The sequence below is a fragment of the Hyposmocoma kahamanoa genome, unplaced genomic scaffold (genome assembly GCF_003589595.1).
Source record: "Hyposmocoma kahamanoa isolate Upper Pololo Valley unplaced genomic scaffold, ASM358959v1 119, whole genome shotgun sequence".
NCBI lineage: Eukaryota > Metazoa > Arthropoda > Insecta > Lepidoptera > Cosmopterigidae > Hyposmocoma > Hyposmocoma kahamanoa.
Genome location: NW_020653409.1, coordinates 684528 through 708007, shown reverse-complemented (window position 1 = coordinate 708007; position 23480 = coordinate 684528). Strand labels below are relative to the sequence as shown.

At 35.8% G+C, this 23480-nt stretch overlaps 1 protein-coding gene across 1 annotated transcript; it reads left to right on the top strand.

Annotated features, from left to right (window-relative positions):
• Positions 1-259: 259 nt before the first annotated feature.
• Positions 260-16680, top strand: LOC113240055. Its single transcript, XM_026477263.1, has 5 exons — positions 260-419; positions 2489-2671; positions 7663-7782; positions 9127-9273; positions 16052-16680. Exons 1-5 carry the CDS (start codon positions 372-374, stop codon positions 16505-16507), a joined length of 954 nt encoding a protein of 317 aa, XP_026333048.1. The 5' UTR covers positions 260-371; the 3' UTR covers positions 16508-16680.
• Positions 16681-23480: the final 6800 nt, after the last annotated feature.

Genomic DNA, 23480 nt, shown 5'->3' with positions numbered 1-23480 from the left:
ACAAAAACCGGACAAGCCGGACAGGTTTAATTTGGCTGGACAAGCACCCAAAAAGCTAACTATGTCCCGGCTTTATTCGGACGCCTGGTGACGCTACTTATAGGGAGTAATAAACGTAACAGAAATGTCTAATTAAACCACAAGTAGTGTAGAACATTCGCATCTCATCTTGCGATGAATAGTAAATACGTACAAGATAATATATTATTAATATTAACAAGTTTAAAGTTAAATTCAATGTTATCAAGTAATAAATATGATAATATAGGTTAAAGTGCGGTGCCCTCCCAATTTACAATTTATTTTTTGTCCCAGATATATATCGTATTTTGTAGCAGTGAGTACGTCTAGACACGTATTTTTATGAGAAAATGTGGTCCAAAGTGATACTTCTGTGTATTATTGGATGTACTAGTTCGGTGAGTTCTATTCTAAGCACAGAAGCTCTTGTATTTCCAAAATATAGTTACTGGCGTATGTAAAACCTTTATAATATATGTTGTTAACATACATATTTTTACAGAAAAAAACTGTTTCGTAACAAAATAAATAAATAATGATGAGTTGTGTATAAAAATACGCCGCTGGATCAGACGTTGAAATCTTGTTAAATTTTAAACTCTGACATCCAATCTAGTATGATAATGTGTCTTAGAAGTCAGATTCTTCCCAATAAGATTCGGTTACCACTGATATTCCGTTGAGAAAAATTGAAGAGAGAAACAAAGTATAATATAATAAATACTAAAAATAAAAATAACATAATTAAAACACATAGTTTAAAAAGAGTAAATAAGCAACAATGTTTGACTTTTGTGGGTGGAGTGATGTCTGAATGCATGTGCAGGAAATTGTGTTTAAAGTTTCTGAATGTAAGTTTTAATTTGAATTATATTCATCGAGTAAATAACCAGAAATAGAGACGAAATAAGGGCCATCCATCCCTGGCAACTCATCAGGTAAATGGTCCTTATATCACATTTAAATATTAACTCTCGTTTGCGCTGAAATCACAAATTAGAAAACTGAAACAGTACAGCGCCAACAACTGACCTGTGTACGTCTTCGTATATTCCAAAAATATTCTGTATTTATTATAATAAAGATAATATCTCAAACAATGGGGGCTGTTCCATTCGGTGGTGTGGGAAAAACGGCAAAACATCTAATTACAAAACAAACGGAATCACATTTCATCGGTAATTAAATATTAAATATGTAATTTTGCAATTTTCGTCCATTGTAGCAAAGCTCAAGTTAGACTGGTCGATTCGAAGTGCAAACAATTAACGACTCCCGTCAATTGTTTCGAATTCGGGCTGGCCAATCGGAGCGCAGTTGTCACAGTAATGATTTGACAGAATAGTTTTCAAACAAATTAAATAACACTTCGTCTCTATTTCTGGTTATATATATACTCGATGATGATATTGTTCTGAGCGTGCGATATGCTGCAGCTATGCGCATCTTAAATGTTATTAAGATTCCCGTCATCAACATTATCACCAACCCATTATCTTCCTACTGCTATACACGAGTCACTTCTAAAGATAAATTTTAACCCATAGTTCATCTCATTTGCAGCAGTTTACATCTCCAGTCACATCTGCCCAGAGACATGTAAACCTTCCCCAACACACAGGACTCATCACGCTGTTTTCCTTCACAAAAGTCACTGTTTCGTCCCACAGTAGGAATCGTCCACTCTAGAACAAGTTTGCTCTATCAACCATCAGCCCTCCTGCAGACATGTCCGACCCACTGCCACTAAGTTTACTGATTTTGCACGCTATGGCCAGGGCTCTGTCACTCGCTCGTGGTTAAGCGATATGTCTACCACTGAGTGTATCGCCGACAGTGCAAGCGCTCAGGCAAGTCTATCGTTTACATTACAATCCGTGTACAACCCCAGCATTCGGTTCAGCATTCAGCATTCGGTCGCACGACTGCACACGGCGGACAACGTTATTTTCATCTCACTGAGCGTGTGCTTAGGTTCCTTTTTCGTCGTAGTGAGCGCCTGGTGTTATTTAGTAGGCTATTATAGCGTAGGTGTTTTCGATTTTGTATGAGAGTGATGTATCAGTTTGCTTAGTAACTATTAAGTAATCTGTGTTATGGCGGTTACTTTAGTTCACGGATTTATGACTTTATTAGGAATTCTGTCTATCAGAGAAACCTCAAGCATAGCTCGCTCCATTACATTTAAATACGACATTAAATATTCTTCTAATTAAGTTATTAATGTATTTTTTTTGTAAAGTAGACGCTTGATTACAATCGGGTGAGATTTTAAGCAAAAATGTGACCGACAATGGTACGCATCACCGTGTCGAGTACCACCAAACGCAACACTTATTCGTCCCTTTACTCAGTATCATAAAACAAGACTCCTTAGTCAAGACCCGTGACTCTAGCCGGAGGTATATTTGTTAAGTTGAATTCAATTACAAACAGCCAGTCTAATTATATGTGTGCCTCCTTCTAGCTGACGACGTCTTTCGACCTAGGTGGAGTCATGTCAGGCAACCGTATGGCAGGAGTTCCCCTGGGCAGATCGCTGGGAGCCGGAGAGCTGGACGTGGAAGGCGTCTGTACGAGACAAGGAATCACTTGCCAGAACTGTGATAGAATTGTTACATGCGTACCATTGCCGATTGGTTTCTTGAAGGTGAGTTACATACATATATAATTATATGGTGTAATTAAGGTTATAATCTTATAAGTCGCTCGAACATTGGTTCACTAACAGTTATCACAAAACTATTAATAAGTTGGTCAAATAGTTCGTACTGTTTTTGACCCTAAATTATATAATAAAAAAATAGTAATTGTAGTAGGAGTACACCCCGGGTGGTGGAGGTTGACTCGGCTAGCTGGTGCCCCCTTACTATGTCCAGGAATCAAAGTAAGAAATTTGGTGAAGACTTGGTTTATTGTACAACATCTTACAATAGGCTTACAATACAATGATGTCCAATAAAAGGTATTCGTCCCGTTGAATGCAAGCGCGGCGCAGAGTCCGCGACTAGGTCCGGTGGGTACAAATATTACAAAAAGACACTCACTCAGAGATGTTCTCGTAACCTGTTCCGAAAGACAGGCGCGAGTTAGAGATGCTTCCGCTTAATAGAGAGGATAACCGTAAGAATGCAGTCGTTGAATTGATCAAGCTCTTACAAAATACTGGTGACAGGTCCTTACTTTAGGGAAAATCTTAACACCGCGATTCAGAAATTGCGTTTTCTATGTCAATGCCATCTAGCGGTAAACTTCGGAACTATTTTCACTAATATTGCCAAAGTTGTGTTACATAATAATAAAAAAGCTAAAATAGTAAAATGAAAACTAAATTGAAACAAATAACTTTTTATTTTTAACCGACTTCACCAAAAGGAGGAGGTTCTCAATTCAACTGCATGTTTTTTTTTGTATGTATGTCACGCGATAACTCCGGTATTTGTGAACCGATTTTGATGATTCTTTTTTTGTTGGAAAGAGGGTACCTCCATAGTGATCCCATTTAATTTCGAAGAAAATCATCCACCTCTAAGGGTAGCTGTTCACGCATGAAGAATTTTTATAAATAGCGTCTAAATTTTTTATAAGGAGCAATTATTTTAATGGTTGATTTTGCTAGTCTCCAAGTCAAGGCGTTTTTCTCTCTCAATATACTTTGAGTAGTGAGAACCGATTTTTATTATCTCCTGTGTCAAGTCCCGTATAGTGGCGAACTAGGGGATGTATCCGGGTTTGCGCACTTTCCGGTAACCGATTTCAACAAAACTTGGCAAATAGACTTAGAAGTTAGAATACTTTTGAGGTCGGTTTTTTCAGTACTCAGTACTGAGATTATAAAGAAAACCATCCTCAAAAGTTTGCTTACCGACTTTTTAATTGGAATTATATCTATTTTATAGGTGGAATATGTTCTTCAATTTTAAATAGGACCAATACTGAGGTAATACCCCCTTTCAAACGAAAAATAATCATAGAAATCGATACTTTGTGTATCGAGTAATCTCTTAAGCCTATATCCATAATATTGACCTTTTAGGCTAAGTCCAAATTCATAGCACCACGATTTCCTTTAACCAAGGTAAACGACTCTTTTGTGGAGAACTGTATACGTTTTTACAATAAGATTCCGGAACATCATTTCTTATGATTAAAACCTACATTGAAAATATTTTAATTGAAAATTATAGACTACGTGTTAGATAAAGATGTATAGAAATACGACATGGATCTAGATTCCACAAAAATTTGATTCAAAGTTTATTCCATAGCATTTCAGTTTATTTGAAAAGGGCAATCCCTAGAGTTTCTTGCTCGTTTTTCTAAGGGAAGTCAACTTAGTGAACGCTTAAAAGCTTAAAAGTGACATTTGTAATTGTAAATTTATTTTACCTATGGAATAAATGATTTACATGACTATGACTTTGACTTGTCTCGTCCTTTTTTTAAAGTCGATTAAAAATATTATCGCAGGATTGACTGTCAACAGTTTTTAACCTTGATGCGTTATCTATTCACTTAACCTCAAAAGTAAGAAAATATATTTATTAAAATTATATAACTACAGAGCTTAACATAAATATCCGACCATCCTTTACCTCGTGATCGCTAACAAATCAGTAAAAAAAAATATTTAAAAATATATTAAGTATATTAGGCATCTACTTTAAAAGCTCCTATTAATCAATATAATTCAAAAATATTACAATAGCACTGTAAAAACGTCTATAGATTTTACATATCAACCAATCTTCGAGATATACTTCTCACTAGTGACGCAACGGAAGTGTCATGACGGAAACAGAAACGGAAACTGAAGCGGATGCGGATGCGGATGTGTAAATACTATAAAGATCTCGACGAAACAAATTCAAACAAGCCTCGTTTTTTTATTTCATAATTGCACTTTTTTGGCCTTTGCCTAGCAGTGGGATAGACCAGGGTTATAAAAAATATTACACTTAAAACAACACAAAACTGCTGAAACTCACGCGCCCCACCGACCGCCTAGCAATACGTAAGCGCATTCATCGCGAACGCCACTTCCGATGAAAGTTCCGTGATAGAGGTTGCGGAAGCAGAAACGATAACAGATTTGAAAAAGCTTCCGGAACTTCTGCAGTTGCCGAAGCAGAAGCAGAGGACTGTTGCATTGCTACTTCTCATTATCATAAGCAACATTATTTACAAATACTTTAAAAAAGCTTTGTTCACTTCCATGACAAGTTATTTACAAAAAACACCTAAAAGGTTTTGTGTGTGTAAAATAACTATGACAGTTATCTATGAACTTATCTGATTTTTAATTTTACATTGTCACGTCATGCACTGTTAATATTACTGAACCTAGCTCCCCAAAACCCTGAAACATTAAAAAAGAGTGATTGAAACATTGACTTACAATTATGTGGACGTCGGGTCCGCGCTAAAAAGTGTCCGAACTTATAGGGCGTTAAAATCGTATACAGAGCGTCATTCACGCTTTAGTCTTCGTTTGTTCGACTGACAGCGAAGCAAGCAAAATTAGACAGTACTGCGATGACATTACAATTTAAATTCAACGTTTTAGCTTTTTCATATTCCTTTACATATCACTACGTTTAAATAGGTTGACTTGGGACATTTTTTTCGTGGTTTTCGTATTAGACCCGTCGTCCATTTATTTGTAAGTCAATGGATTGAAATAAACAAAATGTTGTGTAAGATAATAACACTATGTAACGTATTTTCAAAAAGTTTCTTAACATTAAAATTTTAGCTGAACAAAAAAAAATTATAGTTGCACAAAAAATATAAAAAATAATGTGTAATTTTAATTTTAACACTGATTGAAATAAAATTCCACATTTTGAGGAATTTCTCATAGTTTGATGTTTTTATTTCTGTATACTATGTGATTGCTATTGAAGTGTCACCGTGACAATTGATAGGCAATACTTGATTAGGGTCTTGTTTTTGTTTTTTTCTTATTATACTAGAACACCAAATTTTATTTACCTTGTATTTCGCGCTGAGTAAATTTGAATTCCTTTGCGAAATAAATATTTCAAGCTATAAATATGGGTTTCTGTTTGTTTGAGCACCTTGTATAAGCCTTTATTGTAGAAAAGAGTAATTATATCCCTGAAACTTTGCTTATGTGGCTCTCATAGCGCCATGCCTGTTTAGATAGCTACATAGCGGTATTTAGGTAAGCTCAAAAAATCTACACATTTCTATGTTCTTTGTCATCAATTTGTAAAATTTTGGCTGTAATATACCTCTATATTGATTTGAAATATAATTGTTGTCTTTAAATATAGAAAAATCCGAAAAATTCTGCGTTTCCTTAATGGTATGCAAATTTCAACCTTTCTTGTTCGGACCGCAAAAGCAAATTTTTGCTGAGTTTTTTCATGAATTTTTTCATATTATCAATGTCACAATGTTACAATTAAATATACAATGTCAAGGGAATAATATGATCGTCACAAAATGGTCACAAACACGTTTTTATATTAGAATCAATTAGAAAATGTTATTGATAACCCAGAAACACAATCGTGAGACGTGGTGCAATATAACTTGCTTCCATCTGAGCGTATCAAACACGATTGCATCAACAAGCACAATGTTTACAGCAACATACACAATTATTGAATAACAATATTTTTAATGTATTGTGCCAGGAGCCAGTTAAGATAGACACCAGCTGTTGTATTTATGAAATAGCTCATATCTATTGTTTTATAAATACAAAAGCTTTTAATCAATTGGAGAGTTAGGAAAAGAATTCAATTGATCCCATTTCTTAGACCATACAGATTTCTTACAATAGCTCATAAAAGGGGGAGTAGGAAATGATTGAGTTGGAAACTTCTTTGGCGTATACCCAAACGTCCATTGTCGATATTTGATTCGCTTCCATTTTCAGTGCAGCGGTGTTATACAGTTCTTCTGTGGAACGATTTACACTATGACTATTGGATGAGGATTTTTCGGATCGATTTTCGGTAGAACCCATTTGGGAAGTCAACTTTTCTACATTGGTATGGTCTGTCTGTTCTAGGTAGTCCCCAAGGAAATAAGTCTCTTAAATTGGTTTAGATGTTAAGATTATGAATACAAAGATCGAACACGCGGAACATTTTTTTGCGACCCGGTGGGACTTGAACCCAAGACCATGCTGCACCGTAGCATTGCTCTAACCGTCTGAACCACGGGTCCAGTTACCGAGTCGTCGAAATTCTCTTAAGTGTTTTTGTTATAGGTCTTTGTACTAGTTTTCGGCGCTGCTAATAAGATAAGATAAGATAAGATAAGATAAATTGAGATTAGCACGGGATCGTGGGGAGTGGCACAGAAACTTCGAGGCCTGTACCCAGCAGTGGGTGAAGTCCGGCTGTATATGATGACGACACCTAGTGACACTTTTTTTTAATAACCTTCTCACCGCAACTGGTAAAGACGATTGTTTGGTTTGGATGGTTTCGATAACGATTGGTTTCGGGTGACAATTTGAGTTTTGATGATAATCGTACTCATAACTCTATTAATTTTGTTCCAGTTCCATTATTGACAAATGCAGACGGAAATGAATTAAGGGCGTCTGTTGACGTCAATCTAAACAATTTCGAAATCTTAAAACACAATCTGGTTTTTCAGGTACCCCTTCAAGAGTGCGCGGAAGGCCAAACCTGTAACGCCCACGAAGGCAGGTGCTCGCAGACACCAGTACCTGAATGTGATATCGTCACTCAGAAATATGAACATACCTGTGAACAGGTTAGTGCCACATCACCACAACCTACCTTTAACACTAGACTACCACCATACCTACTTTTGCCGCCAAGCAGTAGTATGATCATTTCTGCGTTCCAGTTTTGAAGTTGAATTTAAAGCCTTTAGTTTACTCCAAATTGCGTGTTCCAAAATACATAAAACAATTTATAAAAACTTGAGCTTGCAATAAAACCAAAACGCAAGTCATGTACAAACTAGAACTTGCATTGTTTTTGTTAAAATAACCGTTTAAGTTATAAAACCAAAACGAGAGGACGCACAGCGATCATAATCTGAAGCTAAAAAGTTCAAGGCGGTTAAACGCATAAACAAGGCGATATTTCCGTATAAATGTTTTAGAATATCGACGGAACTCAATTCTTATCCAAGTAATACGAGATACAAACCTTTGAACGATTTGTATGTTGTTTACAGACATAAGGTCTTATATTGGCCATTCTTTCTACTTAAAGAAGACACTTTCTTTCAAGTCGGATTCCCGATAAGCTAGAAATAACAATCCTGGAACCAGTTCCACCAACTTTTTTTTATGATATCAAGTGACGGAATGAACGAGTCGTGCGCCTGGTGGTAGGCGACACGCCTGTCAATAGCAGTTGCAGTCACACTCAGAGCTTTAAATCGCAAAGATCTGAGTATGACTAAGGAGGTACCTAAGTACGTTAAACGCCTGAAAGCGCTTCAAGAAAATGCTTCAAAATCCATTATTTTAAAAAAATATTTTGCTTTTACAAAATCGATTACGAAATTCATTCATTATATTGTTAGAAATCTAAACCAGAAATCATAAAAACGACTTAAAATTAAGAATAATTTTAATGAAATAAAAATCGGTTACAAAATCTAATGTTCAAATTTGAAAAGCCATACAAATCAACGACAGGAGTACACCAGCAAAAAGCAAACCAGCTGTTAGCTTCGTTTGCAACGCCTTATAGGGATAGTATTGGTCAGAGGTATTGGAAAGAGATCGTCCAGAGAAGTACTGCCACCTTACCTATTTCTGCTGCGAAGCAGTAATGTGTACTGGTGAAATTAAAAGCTCTTGGTACTTGTCAACTTATGCCTCAGTAGGTTTGGGCGCGGTGGGAATGCTCAGATCTTTGCGAATTAAAGCTCTGAGGGGCACTGCAACTGTTATGGACAGACGTGTTTCTTTTTATCAGGCGCACGACTTGTTCGTCCTGTCAAAAAAAAAATTAAAAACCATTAAAAAACCCATCAAAGTACTCTCCGTGTTAAATTTCTTTTTTGTCGCTTCAATTAATCGCGGTAATGGCTGTATTAATTTTCGATATGGATTTAATTCTCATAATTTTCATCCAGGTGGGAATATTCCCCGATGCATACGACTGCCGTAAGTTCCACCTCTGCTCGCCTCCCGAAGGCTTCCCTGATGGTAGACCTGCGGACCACAGAGTAGCGTTGTGTCCCAGACATTATGGATATAATGCTCGTACTGCACAGTGTTCGGTAAGACTTCTTCTAAGGTATCTTCAAAATATACAGAACTATAATAAAATACTAACAACCTTGCAGAACTATATTGCTAACATCATAAAGTGTATTCTTAGGTTTTCGCGATTGTTACACATAGGAAATGAAACAATTTTTCAGGATTTGTCCGGAATTGCATTCTTCTAGGAGTTTCGAAGAAAGAACGTCGTATTTTTGCTAATTAAAATATCAATTAGGACGCTAATCAAAGTATATACTGCCGGGCCAAAAACTTTATAAAGATAAATTATTGGTTAAAATAACGCGGTACTTGGCGAGTTCTATTCTATCTCTTTGGTTTTTTGCTTTGTGTAGATTTTGTCTAAATAAAAATATGAAGAGGCTGTATAGTGGAACCTTCGCCAAAAAAAAAATTGCGTTTGTTGCATTCACTTAGAAATAAATGGACGACGGGTCTAATACAAAAACCACAAAAAAAATGTCCCAAGTTAACCTATTTAAACGTAGTGACATGTAAAGGAATATGAAAAAGCTAAAACGTTGAATTTAAATTGTAATGTCATCGCAGTACTGTCTAATTTTGCTTGCTTCGCTGTCAGTCGAACAAACGAAGACTAAAGCGTGAATGACGCTCTGTATACGATTTTAACGCTCTATCATAAGTTCGGACACTTTTTAGCGAGGACCCGACGTCCATATAATTGTAAGTCAATGGTTTGTTGTCATGGATTCCAAAATATACATTAAATAATTATTCGGTTTCATTATTTTATTTATTCGTAGAAAAACTGTTATAAGCAATCATTACATAATAAGGTCTTAAAATACCGTACCTATTACTTAGACCAATCGGCAAAGCCTCGTGGGTAAATGGAACTCAATAGTCGACTTTAAGAACCATCATTATGCAACGATTGCATAAAATACTATTATTATCTGTGAAATAACGATAATTTGAATTTAATTAAACTGTACTTGCAGCAGACCCATATTCAGCTGGGATATACGGTAACTAAAGTAGTAGGTGACAAATAACGAAACTGTCACAGCCTGCACCGACATCAATTGCGTTCCAAAGTCTTAAATTCGATTAATCAAAATGTATTCTGAGGGCGCGTTCCCGCTATGTCGTGACGACAGATTGTCGTGCAGTTTACAGTGTCATGGCTCGCATATTTAAATGAAGTTGTTCACATATAGCACGACACGATTAACTGTCGTTCACGATTTTTTATCGTTACAACGACAAACTGCCGTCACAGTGGGAACAGCTAGAACGACAGTCGTCGGACGATAAAAAAAAGTCACGATAAAACTTGACGACAGATTGTCGCAGCTTCTATTGTCGTCACGTTTTATTTATCGCTGTCCGCACGTATTCTGCTCCCTGCGCTCGCCTCTCGTACCCCGTGCCCTCCACTCGGTTTTCAGTAGCGTTGGGTCGTAGCCAGAGATGGGCAAGAAGGCTGTCGTGAAACGATAAATTGTCGTCACGATCTAGAGGGAACACCTAGTCACAACAGTCGTTCAACGATAAAAAATCGTCCACGATAAATAGTCGTGATATGGGAACAGGCTAGACACGACAGTCGTTCAACGATAATAAAACGTGACGACATAATGGGAACGCGTCCTTAACCTGTATAATAAACGTAAATCTTATGCGTCATTGTACTTACATAATTGTTACTCAAATAGTTTTCCCATGAGCTTATACTAAATTTGCCTCTTACACGGCGGAGGATCGTAAAAATAATCTACAGCCTGTGGCGGTCGTTAAAATTTAAATTAATAAGCATAAAGCGCACATCCAGTCTTTGAACGGAAATCTGTACTTAAAGTTATTCAGGCTTTATTAAACATATTGCAACAGTTTAAGCTACCGCATAGGAATGAAACCCGTATCTGATATTGGTAGTTGAAGCTTTTTAAACTTTGTTTATTGTATTTCTCAGTTTTGTTTTCTTTTTATATTTCATGGGAAATAATGCTACATTTTGTTTATGCCTCTGCCTGACTTTTCATTGTCAATAAAATATGGGATATACACATTGACTTACAATTATATGGACGTCGGGTCCGCGCTAAAAAGTGTCCGAACTTATAGGGCGTTAAAATCGTATACAGAGCGTCATTCACGCTTTAGTCTTCGTTTGTTCGACTGACAGCGAAGCAAGCAAAATTAGACAGTACTGCCATGACATTACAATTTAAATTCAACGTTTTAGCTTTTTCATATTCCTTTATTTTTTTCGTTGTTTTTTTGTATCAGACCCGTCGTCCATTTATTTGTAAGTCAATGGACATACATGATAAATTAACAATTGAAGAGTACAGGGACAGAATGATCCGAAGTCGCTTAAATTTTTAATTTGGAGAACTTTTAAATTTTGGTGAAAAAGACACGCACGAATACTATCTGAAATATAGGCAATGCTGACGTTGTCAGGTTACGGGAACAAGGCAAATGAGTTAAACTCTAGCGTTGTGCTTAGACTGGTTTATTTCACATTCGGTCTACCCACAATATAAAATATATCCATATACCAGACAGACGTAAATGTTTGTACAGCTACGGAATCCGTTTTAACTAAAAAACATTTATAAATCATTTTTACCTTTTCTACCATTTACTCACAAGAATTTTGTATGACTAAAAGTAAAATCTGATTTTTCAGGACATTGAACCTTATTAGCCTTTTTCTGATTAAACGTTTACCGACCTGAATGGCGGTATAAACTCAAAACGTGTTTTAAGCGACTTTGATAGTTCTTTCCCTGGTCTCTTCAATTATTAAGATCCAATTACGGAGAACACCACATCGTTCAACTAACATCAGTCCCTATAAGATGATGTTTGGGAGACCAATTAGAACCAATTACCACGCACTATTTGCTAAACCAACAACGACCACGTCTCCACCTCTAGCACGCAATTTCCCACGCCTGTTACGGACTCTCCGGGAGGGCCAGAGAGTTCAGACTCGGAACTACATGCCGACTGGTTCAAAATGGATGTTGGCAACCGTAAGAAGGAAGTAGGGTCAACTACGAGCTCCAAACTCACACCGGAGAAGTCTGGAAGAGACACATAGACCAGCTTCTGGCGACCAGACTTCCCCGCCAAAATTAAGAGGGAGGACCAGATATATACGTAGCTGGAAGTAATGCTATATTTTGTTCATGTCACCGCCTCTACCTGACTTTTCATTGTCATTAAAATATTTGTACATATCAGAATACATTAATATTTAGTAGCAGTAGAAAGAGTGAAAGAGTTCAACTACTGCAGTACTGCCACCTTACTTATTTCTGATCAAGCAGTAATGTCAACATTACTGTGTTCCGGTTTTGAAGGGTAAGGGTGCTGGTGAAATTACAGGCACATGGGACTTGTCAACTCATGTCTCAGAGCGACGGGCGCATTGGCAGTGCCCCTATCTTTGCGACCTAAAGCTCTGAGTGGCACTGCAACTGACATGGACTGGCGTGTATCTTACCATCAGACGCACGACTTGTTCGTCGAGTCACTTGATATTATAAAAAATATATATTTGAAATTTTGATCAGATAAGAAGTAATGAATGCTTTAATGGAATAATTTTTTAATATTTTGTTTTTTAATTATGTTGTGAGTTTAAGTGTCAATGATAAGTATGTAATATTATGTATGTACAATAATTAGGCTGTAATTGACTAACACACTAACCTTGTATAACTATAATAAAGTTAAGTACGTTAAACTGTTGCTGAAGCAATAAATAATTAAACCCAAGCTTATGTCTAACCCCCCGATGATGGGAAAGGTGAAGGCGGAATTAAATCTGCTTCTTTGAAAACTGTCCTGTCGTACCAGCCGCGGCGCTAGCCCGTGGAGCGCCCTAGTGCAATCAATACTAGCGCCCTCTAGTAGACATGCGATCAAAATAGAATACTTGCAGTTATATTTTTCACAGTGATCGGGTGCAAATGGTGCAATTATAAATAATGTTGGGGAGACAATAGGTCGGTTATTTTGAAAGAAACAAAGAAAGAAAGAAAGAAACATTTATTCAGTACCTTTAAATTGTATGTACATAAAAATAATTTAAAAACTAAAATTACTGATACTGAATGGGCACCGCTCAGCATGTGCCGTGGCTGAGAACAGCCACGTCGCTGGTATTATGCGGAGCCCAGGGAGTGCGTCACAGGCGCACTAAACTAATACTACAAAAACATTGACTTATTTAAATTCGCAATATGCGTACAAAGAATTTATGATGCGACAAAATGTGTGATGCTTAACTATATCTATACCTATTGTTAATTTATTTATAATTTATTTATAATTAATTGATAATATTATGTTATGTATGCAAACACCATTCAACTATCAAACAAACTTAATTATATATAAAAAAAATATATATTTTATTTAAATATATTTCGTTTACTTGCTCGGCGCCCCCTAAGAACCTGAGCCCGTATGCACCGCACACCTTGCACCATAGACAAAGCCGGCACTGCTTTAGATTAATTCCGTCGAATAATTTGGTATTGAAGTTGTTTATAAATATTAATTTTGCTAAAGAACAGAAGCGCTATCAATAATAGATAGCTCTTCCGTTTCAATTATTCATTATTTTATATTAGTGCCCTTTTCACTGCAGAAGAGCACTAAACAAAAATATTGCATAAATGTTTATGTACATATATTTCTTAAAACAAAAGTACTGAGAACAATTATCCAGTTGAGAATTCATTCGAAAACAAATATGTTTAATTATCGGAACCCTTATGCACAAAACTGTACCACCTTATTGCGTGTTTCCACATGTTTATGATATAATTTACTTGAAAACAACGGTTCAGTGATCAAAATAACATTGTCTATTCTCATATGAGGGCAATGTGGGGCAAATAGGCAATCAGCCTCTCGTTTGAAACATAGACATAGGTGTAAAGCCCATTACCTACCAAAGCGGAACGAAGAACTGTGTTACAGAAACCAATTGGATTTTGTTATTTGGACTTGGACAGCGAGGAGATGTAACAACAGCAAAGTACTATTGATTTTGAACGATTATAGACCAACGAAAGACTTGTTATGTAATTGTATGAATTTATATATATTTGGAACATTTGACAACTAGGAATTCTGGTGTACATTGAAGCATAATAAATAATTATTTCTTATCTCTTTGCACCCACGCACACAAACACGCGCGCGTACACTAACATAACATAGTTCAACTCTTATAATAATAATAACGCACACACTCAATATAGACCGGCTGGCCCTAGGGAAGACCCTGTGTCGCGGGTGCCATGGACACACACATAGACAATCACAAATTACACCCAAACTCACGAGGGAAGTAAATGTCGGCTATATAAGTATTTCTCCCGGCCCGGGAATCGAACCTGGGACCTCGCGTGGCAGTCCAACGTGGTAGCCGTTCGGTCACGGAGGCACTTCATATAGTCGTTAGTTTATCCTACTTAAAATATCATTTTGTATTAATTAAAATTTCACATTTTTTGCACGAACCTCCACAACCAGATTATATTTTTATATTCTGTGAAGCATTTTTTTTATGATAGCAAGTGACAGGACGAACAAGTCGTGGGCCGGGTGGAAGACGACGCGCCTGTCCATAACAGTTGCAGTGCCACTCAAAGCTTTAAATCACAAAGATCTGAGGGGCACTACCACTGCGCCCGTCACCCTGAGTCACGTTTACCCTTCCAAACAGGAACGCAGCAATGCTCACACTATTGCTTGGTGGTAGAAATAGGTAACGTGGCAGAATTTCCTTGGAAGAATTCTTCCACAAGGAGCTCTACTAAAATGCACTGTTTATGGAGATAACAAAATTAGTTTTTATTAAAAAAAATATATCTACATCCCAACCTCGGTCTCGTCTAATGAAAGGGCCGTATTTCAACATTAGATTTGCAGTTTATTTTTTAGTTATCAAGTATAATTAAGAAAAACTTTCATAGATTTATCACAGATAGCGCTAAGGCTAAGGCTGTAAAATGCACAAAAAAATTCGAGGTTTACTGACTTGATCTGTAGATACGAGTCCTGTCAGATAGATAGAATTTTTTCTAAGTTTTCGACCTTTGTATTAATAATTATAACAAAATAGTCGAATTATTTCAAAATAAATTAATATCATGATAGAATACATCATAATATTCATTACAATCAATATCATGTATTATTTGTTCGATGTTCTGTTGCAGTCCACAAAGGTAACCCTTTTCAAAGCTTATTGTTCTTCTTTTTACGATGGTACCCTATGTAATCGACATACACAAAAGTCGTACATTGCTCTCCGCATTCAATACAACAATGCTTTTGCGACAAGGATGCTGTTGCGACTGTAGCGGGCAGACTCCTGTTTTTGCCTTATCATGGAAGAAAATCACTTCTCTCTTAAACCGACTATGTAACAGCAACAACAACAATAGATTCTATTAGCAGTAGAGCTCGTTGTGTAAGAGTTCTGGTGAAATTACAGGCGTCTTAGGGTGACGGGCGCGTTGGCAGTGCCCTTCAGATCTTTGCGATTTAAAGCTCTGAGTGGCACTGCAACAGTTATGGACAGGCGTGTCGCTTACCGCCAGGTCCCGTCACTTGGTATTATTCAAAAAAGCACTTCTAAGTTCAAAACAATGTACTGACATACGTCTGTTACTAATTTAAATACGCATTTACGTTGTCTGAAAATAAATAAATTATTATTGTCATTGTTACTTAAGGTTGTGGCACAAATGTTTATTTCAAATCATTAATTTTCAGGAGAAATTAAGCAACGGACAGTGCACTCAAAGACCAGTGCCTGACTGCCCACAAGAAGGCTTCACAGACATTCTACCAGCCAGTACAAACCATTACTACGTGTGCTTACGAAAAGGTGACCACATATACCCTCAGATCTTCATTTGTCCTCACGGTTGGGAATTTTGGGATGGATTCTGTCGCCCTGAACCAAAACCTACTGAATCTGGACCAGTTAACGAAGTTGTTACTGAAGTAACTAGCACTACAGAAAACCAAGAAGATAAAACAGATAACTGTAAGGGAGAAAGAACTACGACTAAAATTGAAAGTTTCTTTTCAACTGACAAACCTGTTACAAATCCCACTGATACGTTTTTGGCTGATAAATTCGATCTGACCCACTACGAGTCGACAGATGACGTTGCACCACCTGCTGAATACTATAGTTCATTTGAACATAATGATTTTTGGTAAATGTATTTATTGTCTGCTTTATAAACTTACACGATTTGAATTTTTTTTATTGAGATCTGGAACTGTGATATCAAAATACAATTCAGGATTCCGAATAACTTGTAACATTCGTCAGATCTGTGCGCACCCTAAAGAGCCAGCAATGTCGGCTTGTTCGAAAAAAAATGGAAAAATAAACGAGATTTAGATCCGAAAGAACATAGTTTCTGTTTGTCATAAAGTTCTAAATTAAGTAACAAATTAAGGTAAAATCTAAGAATGCTTAATATAGAAGAAAACGAAAAAAAAAACAAATTTTCTACATTTCATTCTTGTAATTAAATTTTTATTGAATTGATATTCAATTTTTTTTTTGTGAAATTACCTCCACTAGTTTGTTATAATTATTAATACAAAGATCGAACACTCAGAAAAAATTATTTCGATCCGGTCGGATCGAACGTACGTGGCGACGACGTGTCACGGTATGCAAGAAGTTGCATACCGTGCCAGACGCTATACCAACTAAGCCACGGAACGAACCAACGGACCTCACGAATTTTTCTATGTGCTTGCGTCGTGTCTTTGTATTTGGTTTTTCAACGACTTTTTAGTCGTAGCGCCATCTATGAGAAATCTATGAAAGATTTATCACCCAGTTAGTACCTTTACAGCTACCAGTCCTGGCGAGAGATGTCGCTATTCACTGTATTAATGAAATTTTTATTGAATTGATATTCATTTTTTTTTGTGAAATTACCTCCACTAGTTTGTTATAATTATTAATACAAAGATTGAACACTCAGAAAAAATTCAATTCTTCTAGTTAAATGTTTCCACTTTGTACATCGAAGCTTATTTTTTGGCTAGCTGCTAGCGTTCTGGACTCCACATATTTAAAAAAGGCGGTCTAAAATTTCTTGTTTGGTTTTACTATTCTAAAATAAGAAGTTATAGTGAATTTAGCGGTAAAATATTTGAAAAGTAACTACTCATTATTAAACAAATCTATTAAGTATAATATAACCTAAAAACTTCGAAATTACCCAATTAGGTATAAGTCTGCAATATCTAGTCAAAATCATGTATGAAGAATTTCAGAAAATAAATTCGTTTGCACAAAAGATCTGAGATTCTTATTCATACAAAGATCTGACAATATAAAGGAAGATTCCTTTGATCTGACTGGATACGAACCCGCGTCTGTTGCCGCGTCTGGTGCTACAGATCTATACTTCGTTTCAATCCATTTTAAACAAAAAGTAAACAAACAAGACTGACTGAAGACTGACCTGACTATAGACGGTTTAGTGATGGCCAATTATAATGCAAACTAAAAATCGACTAATTTATTTGAATGAATTGATTTGTTTAATTGAGTCGTGCGTATAGTTTTCCTTACATGAATAGCAAAAATACATAACCTATAAAAGCATATTAAAATTTAAAATTTCCGAAATCTTAATTTTCAATCCTCCTTCAAATCTTTACACTTAGATACTCGTTCGATTGCGATTGAAATTTTCGATTACAAACCCTACTGAACATAATATACCCTATAGCTACCAGTAACTGTCAAAATGCGGTCAAACGTTACAGGTTTTACATTGGTGAACTGTTTTACAAATAACTTTGGTTTTACCACATGTATTAACACCAAATTTTTACTAGTATTTCACTGTTAAATACTCGATATCCTGGTATAAAGAAATGTAGTCATGATACGTCCCTATAACAGAAAAAAAATTTGAAAAAAAAACTTTGACGGGATTGTTGACGTTTAGCGTTTGATGAAGACTTTAATTGTGATAGATGGCATTATTAATTAATTTCTGTAATTATTTTTTTTTATTAATAATTTTGGCTTGGATACAAGTCCTTTGAGCCATGTCTTCGTTTAATTATGTTTCTGTAAATATGGCCGCCACAAAGAGGATAGGCAATTTGAGGCGTCGTGTTTGGATTGACTCGGGATTCCTTACAACGGGGCGATACACCCGTTACAATTTTAGTTCGAAATTCGTATAATTTCGCGTTTTAATTTTCGATTAAGGCACAATAGCACTATCCTATTCCACTTTAAACTAGATTTCACAAAATAATTGGAAGTCAAAATAAAAACGACACTTTTCCCTCCAAAAGGCCCAGAGCGAATCTCTCTGTAATTATTACCTATCAAAATGATCGTTAGGATGTGCTTTTTCAGATGGTGTTAAAACTTTAACATTTGATATCTTATTGGAATCACAATCTTATTGGAAAAAAGGTCATCAAAGTGGAGGTCATCGCACCTTGTAATTGTTTTTTTGAAAAAAACTTATTCATTATTAAAATACTTTTAAGAGTAAAATATCACATAAACACATAACTTTATTCAATGGAGGTTGTATTAAAACCTTTTTTAGGTCGTTATATTGTGAGTTGTGATAGGATTCGTCAATTTTCTTCCTCGCAAGTTATAGTTTTTTTACGCCATTTTCGCAAATTTTCGCATTTTCGTCGCTACCCGGGACTATTATTAATTTATTTTAAAAATAGTTACACATTATATTCATGTGATTCTAGTGGTAATCGATGGGTATTTAAATGCTTGTCATCTTTATATATGTTTTGTTTCTTAATACAGTGAATATAAAAGGTAGTTAGAAGTTAAAGCGTAAAATACTATGAAAATTTCTCAGAAGTGTTCAGTGTACTCAGAAATCAACAAATAAAGTTGTCATATTACAATCATAACTGTATCTAAACAAAAGCTACTTAAGTGCTCTTGTCGCCTATGTTATTCTTTTTACGGTAGCTTAATAGGTTCTTGAGTTTCAAGTGTTTATATTATACGTGTCTTATCGCCGCCCGTAATGTAAACAATGAAAAAAGGTAGCAACTGATTAGAAAAGTGACAGGTATCAAATGTCACGCGCGCCGACGATCAAGTAGTGAATTTAATTAACGGAATGTTTTTTTTCGTACAGCACTTACTTCTATGACTTGTCTATGCAGCCATAGACAAGTCATAGAAGTATAGATGAAAAATAACCTCACTTTTGAACTACCATTTTTCAAATACGATTTTCCGCTGCTATTTAAATGAATATTGTTGGAAATAGTGATAGATATCAAATCGATAACTTCGAAATATACATGAATAAATAACTATTCGATGTGATTGTTTAGACATTTAACCAAACAAGTTTGTTTACATTTTGTTGAAAATGGATTGAAACAGACTACACAGATTGAATCAGGTCTACTCCCATTCTCCGTCCATCTGTCCGAAACAATTAGAGCATTTGCGTACTACGTCCGATTCATATCAGTTCCGAATCCGAGAAATAACGGTTCGGAATAGGACAGGGATCGTTTTATCAACAGAGCAAAGCTTTTTATTCACTTAAAGAATACTTTTTAGAAAATAGTGCTTAAAAACGAATTATTAAGTTTATATTTGGAAAGTATGTCAAATAGACAGACATAAGTGTATCAGGAATGAGACCTAAATGTAAAAGGAATTAATCATTGTTTCAAATCATCAATTAATTAATCATTGTTAATTTTATTTCAATAATGTAGAATTTTCTTATTGAATTGTTTTTAATTAAATTTTTTATTGAATTGATATTCAATTATTTTTTGTGAAATTACTCCACTAGTTTGTTATAATTATTAATACAAAGATCGAACACTCAGAAAAAACTCCTTCGGTCCGGTCGGATTCGAACCGATGTCTTCTTGCATACCGTTCCAGACGCTATACCTATTAATAATAATTAATAATTAATAATTATAACAAACTAGTGGAGTAATTTCACAAAAAATAATTGAATATCAATTCAATAAAAAATTTAATTAACACAGTGAATAGCGACATCTCTCGCCAGGACTGGTAGCTGTAAAGGTACTAACTGGGTGATAAAACTGTAATAGTTTTATCATAGATGGCGCTACGACTAAAAAGTCGTTGAAAGACCAAGTACAAAGACACGACGCAAGCACATAGAGAAATTCGTGAGGTCCGTTGGTTCGTTCCGTGGCTTAGTTGGTATAGCGTCTGGCACGGTATGCAAGAAGACGTCGATTCGAATCCGACCGGATCGAAGGAATTTTTTCTGAGTGTTCGATCTTTGTATTAATAATTATAACAGAATTGTTTTTAATTTTATTTTATTAATGTATGTGTTTTAGTAAAGTAAAGATATAGTGCCCTCAGAATGTTGCAGTGCCCCGACGGGCTGTTACATGTCAAGTACCATTAGCATAAGAACACCTGTTATATAACCATGTAACTTGCAAATATAGAATATGAATATGAATCTCTAGGTGAACAAGCGATATTTTCTCAAGTTCAAATCGATTTAGTGCACAAGCGACATCCGAAGTGGTTCCGAGTATTAACAGACTTCAAAACCTCCATCCTCCATCTGATTGAGATATGTTCGCCGAGGTCTACCTCTCCCCACGCTACTATAGCTACTATACTCAGGTAGCGTAGCGAGAGATACTTTTGAATATAAAACTGGGATTATCTTCATAAATAGATATTTATTACGTATTTTACATATTGACTCATGGAAGCTTCTTCTAGAACTCCCAAGACGTTCTTTTTTTTCTATCCTATTTTTTAAATACATTCCAAACACAAACCTATATTCATTCAGCCAGTATTTCTACTCATAGAGTAGAGCCTAGACTACACTACCATCCACATTCGCTCCATAAATTTGTGCCGTCAATCTACCAACATTCATTCTTTCTGCATGACCAAACCATCGAAACTCTCTCTATCCTTTTCACTACATCATCTTTCATATCACAACAGTAAACGTAGAACGTTCTCAATTCGACTGTATGTTTTTTTGTATGTATGTTATGTGATAACTCATCATGATAATTAGTGAAACGATTTTCATGATTCTTTTTTTGTTGGAACTAGGGTTCTTCCATAGTGGCCCCATTGAATTTTGAAGAAAGTCATGTGCCTAGGGTTGCTGTTCACGCATGAATATTCATTTTTACACATAGCGCCTAAATTTTACAGAAGCAATTATTTTAGGGGCAGTTTTGCTATTCTCCAATTCAAGGCGTTTTTCTCTCAATATACTTAGAGTAGTAAGAACCTATTTTTATTATCTCCTGTATCAAGTCCTGTATAAGGGCGAACTAGGGGATACTCCAATAAAACTTGGCAAATATACGTAATTCCACGTACTTTTGAGGTCGGTTTTTTAGTACTCTGTACTGAGATTATTAATTGCATTAGTTTTAAGTTGTAATCTCACTCTTTCCCTCTTTTTTTGTAATCCTTAAGCAAATAAGTTTACACTTCGCATAATAACGCTGTATGTACAAACATTAGATCTACATTCTGGATTAGGACTATAAATTGTATCTCAACATGTACCATTGAATGTAAACTATTTTGTGCACCTGTCCATAACAGCTACAGTGCCACTCAGAGCTTTAAAACGCAAATATCTGAGGTGCACTGCCACTACGCCCGTCACCCTGAGACATAAGTTGATAAGTCCCATTATGCCTGTAATTTCACCAGCGCCCTTACCCTTCAAAACCGCACGACAGTAATGTTGACATTATTGCTTGGCGGTAGAAATAGGTAAGGTGACAGTACTTCCCTGGACGAACTCTCGGACGGGGCTCTGCTGCTACTAAGAATCGAATTGAGAACCTAATTCTTTTTTTAAATTGGTTAAAAAGAAAATAAACAATACGTTCATTAGTGTATAATTACACGGAATAACAACTGCACCGCTGTCCGTACACCAGCCGAGACTGTTATCAAAGGCAATCTTAGACGGATGCAACAGCCAGTATTAACATAAAGAATAATAAACCGGAAACCGGAAAACATTCAAATGGCCCATTTTATAGAAAGTTGTAACCGCCTACTGTAGATCAACAATACTTAACGTGACCATCATTTTTTTACCCTCAGAGCGGGACGCCTATAAATTTATTATATTATAATACATGTTTATGACAGTTACGAAATGTTTAATGATCGAAAAAATTCTCAAACATGCTCGAAAATATTTGCATTACTTTCAAAAACGAACACGGGTAAGTTTGTCATTTATGGATCGTGCGACTTGTTCTCAGTAAAGCCTGCAAAGTAAGTATGAAAATCCATTACTGTCCACTTCTCTAAATTTTTAAATCTACCTAATAATAATGAATTATGTAAACAACAGGCAAAAGAAAAACTCATACAGCCAACTGCCCAGTACCGGTTACTTAAAAAAAGAAAATGGCGGCAACATTTAAACTAAAGTGTTTTGTTTTTTCGTCTTTTATTTATCTTATATTTTATTTGTATTTTTATATTATTTGTCTTATATTTTGGTGGCAAAAAAAAGTACTAGTGAGAAGAGCGACAATGAAAATACAGTTATAGATACACATTCAAACACATCATCAGAAATTCAGCAGACTAGAATTAATGTGCCTGGAAAAATTATTTTATCCTCACATTGTTTGAGAAAAATACTATACATGCCTCGGCGGGAACGGGGATTGCTTGACTCCTATTAATACAATAAAAATGTTTAATGATCAAAACTAAAAACAAGAACTAATCTTGTGTGGTCTGATGAGCTACCTTTTTTAATTCAAATTCAGATTTGCTTTAAGGAGTACGTGAAGTTTAGATTTTAAATATATTCCGTGGTAATTGCCGCCAACCGCACATCACCGCCAAACGGCACGCGTAGTACGGACGCATAACTAAAAGAGCCGGGCTACAAGGCTTACTTAATGCTTGACTTTCGTGCCATTAAATTTATTTTCACGTGTGTCCTGTTTAGTCAAATCGGGACATTTTTAAGTCTTTTGGGGACAGCGGGACACGAAGGTTAAAAGCGGGGCTGTCCCGCTCAAAGCAGGACGTGTGATCCCTTTTTTTACTACAAATTAAAATATAATTTGTAGACCTTCTTTTAGTTATAAACTTTTTATTTATAATACCAAGTGACGGGGCGAACAT

Coding starts and splice junctions, on each gene's coding strand:
- LOC113240055 (XM_026477263.1), top strand. CDS start 372: ATGTGGTCCAAAGTGATACTTCTGTGTATTATTGGATGTACTAGTTCG. Junction 420..2,488: donor TTATTGGATGTACTAGTTCG/GTGAGTTCTATT, acceptor GCCTCCTTCTAG/CTGACGACGTCTTTCGACCT. Junction 7,783..9,126: donor ATGAACATACCTGTGAACAG/GTTAGTGCCACA, acceptor ATTTTCATCCAG/GTGGGAATATTCCCCGATGC.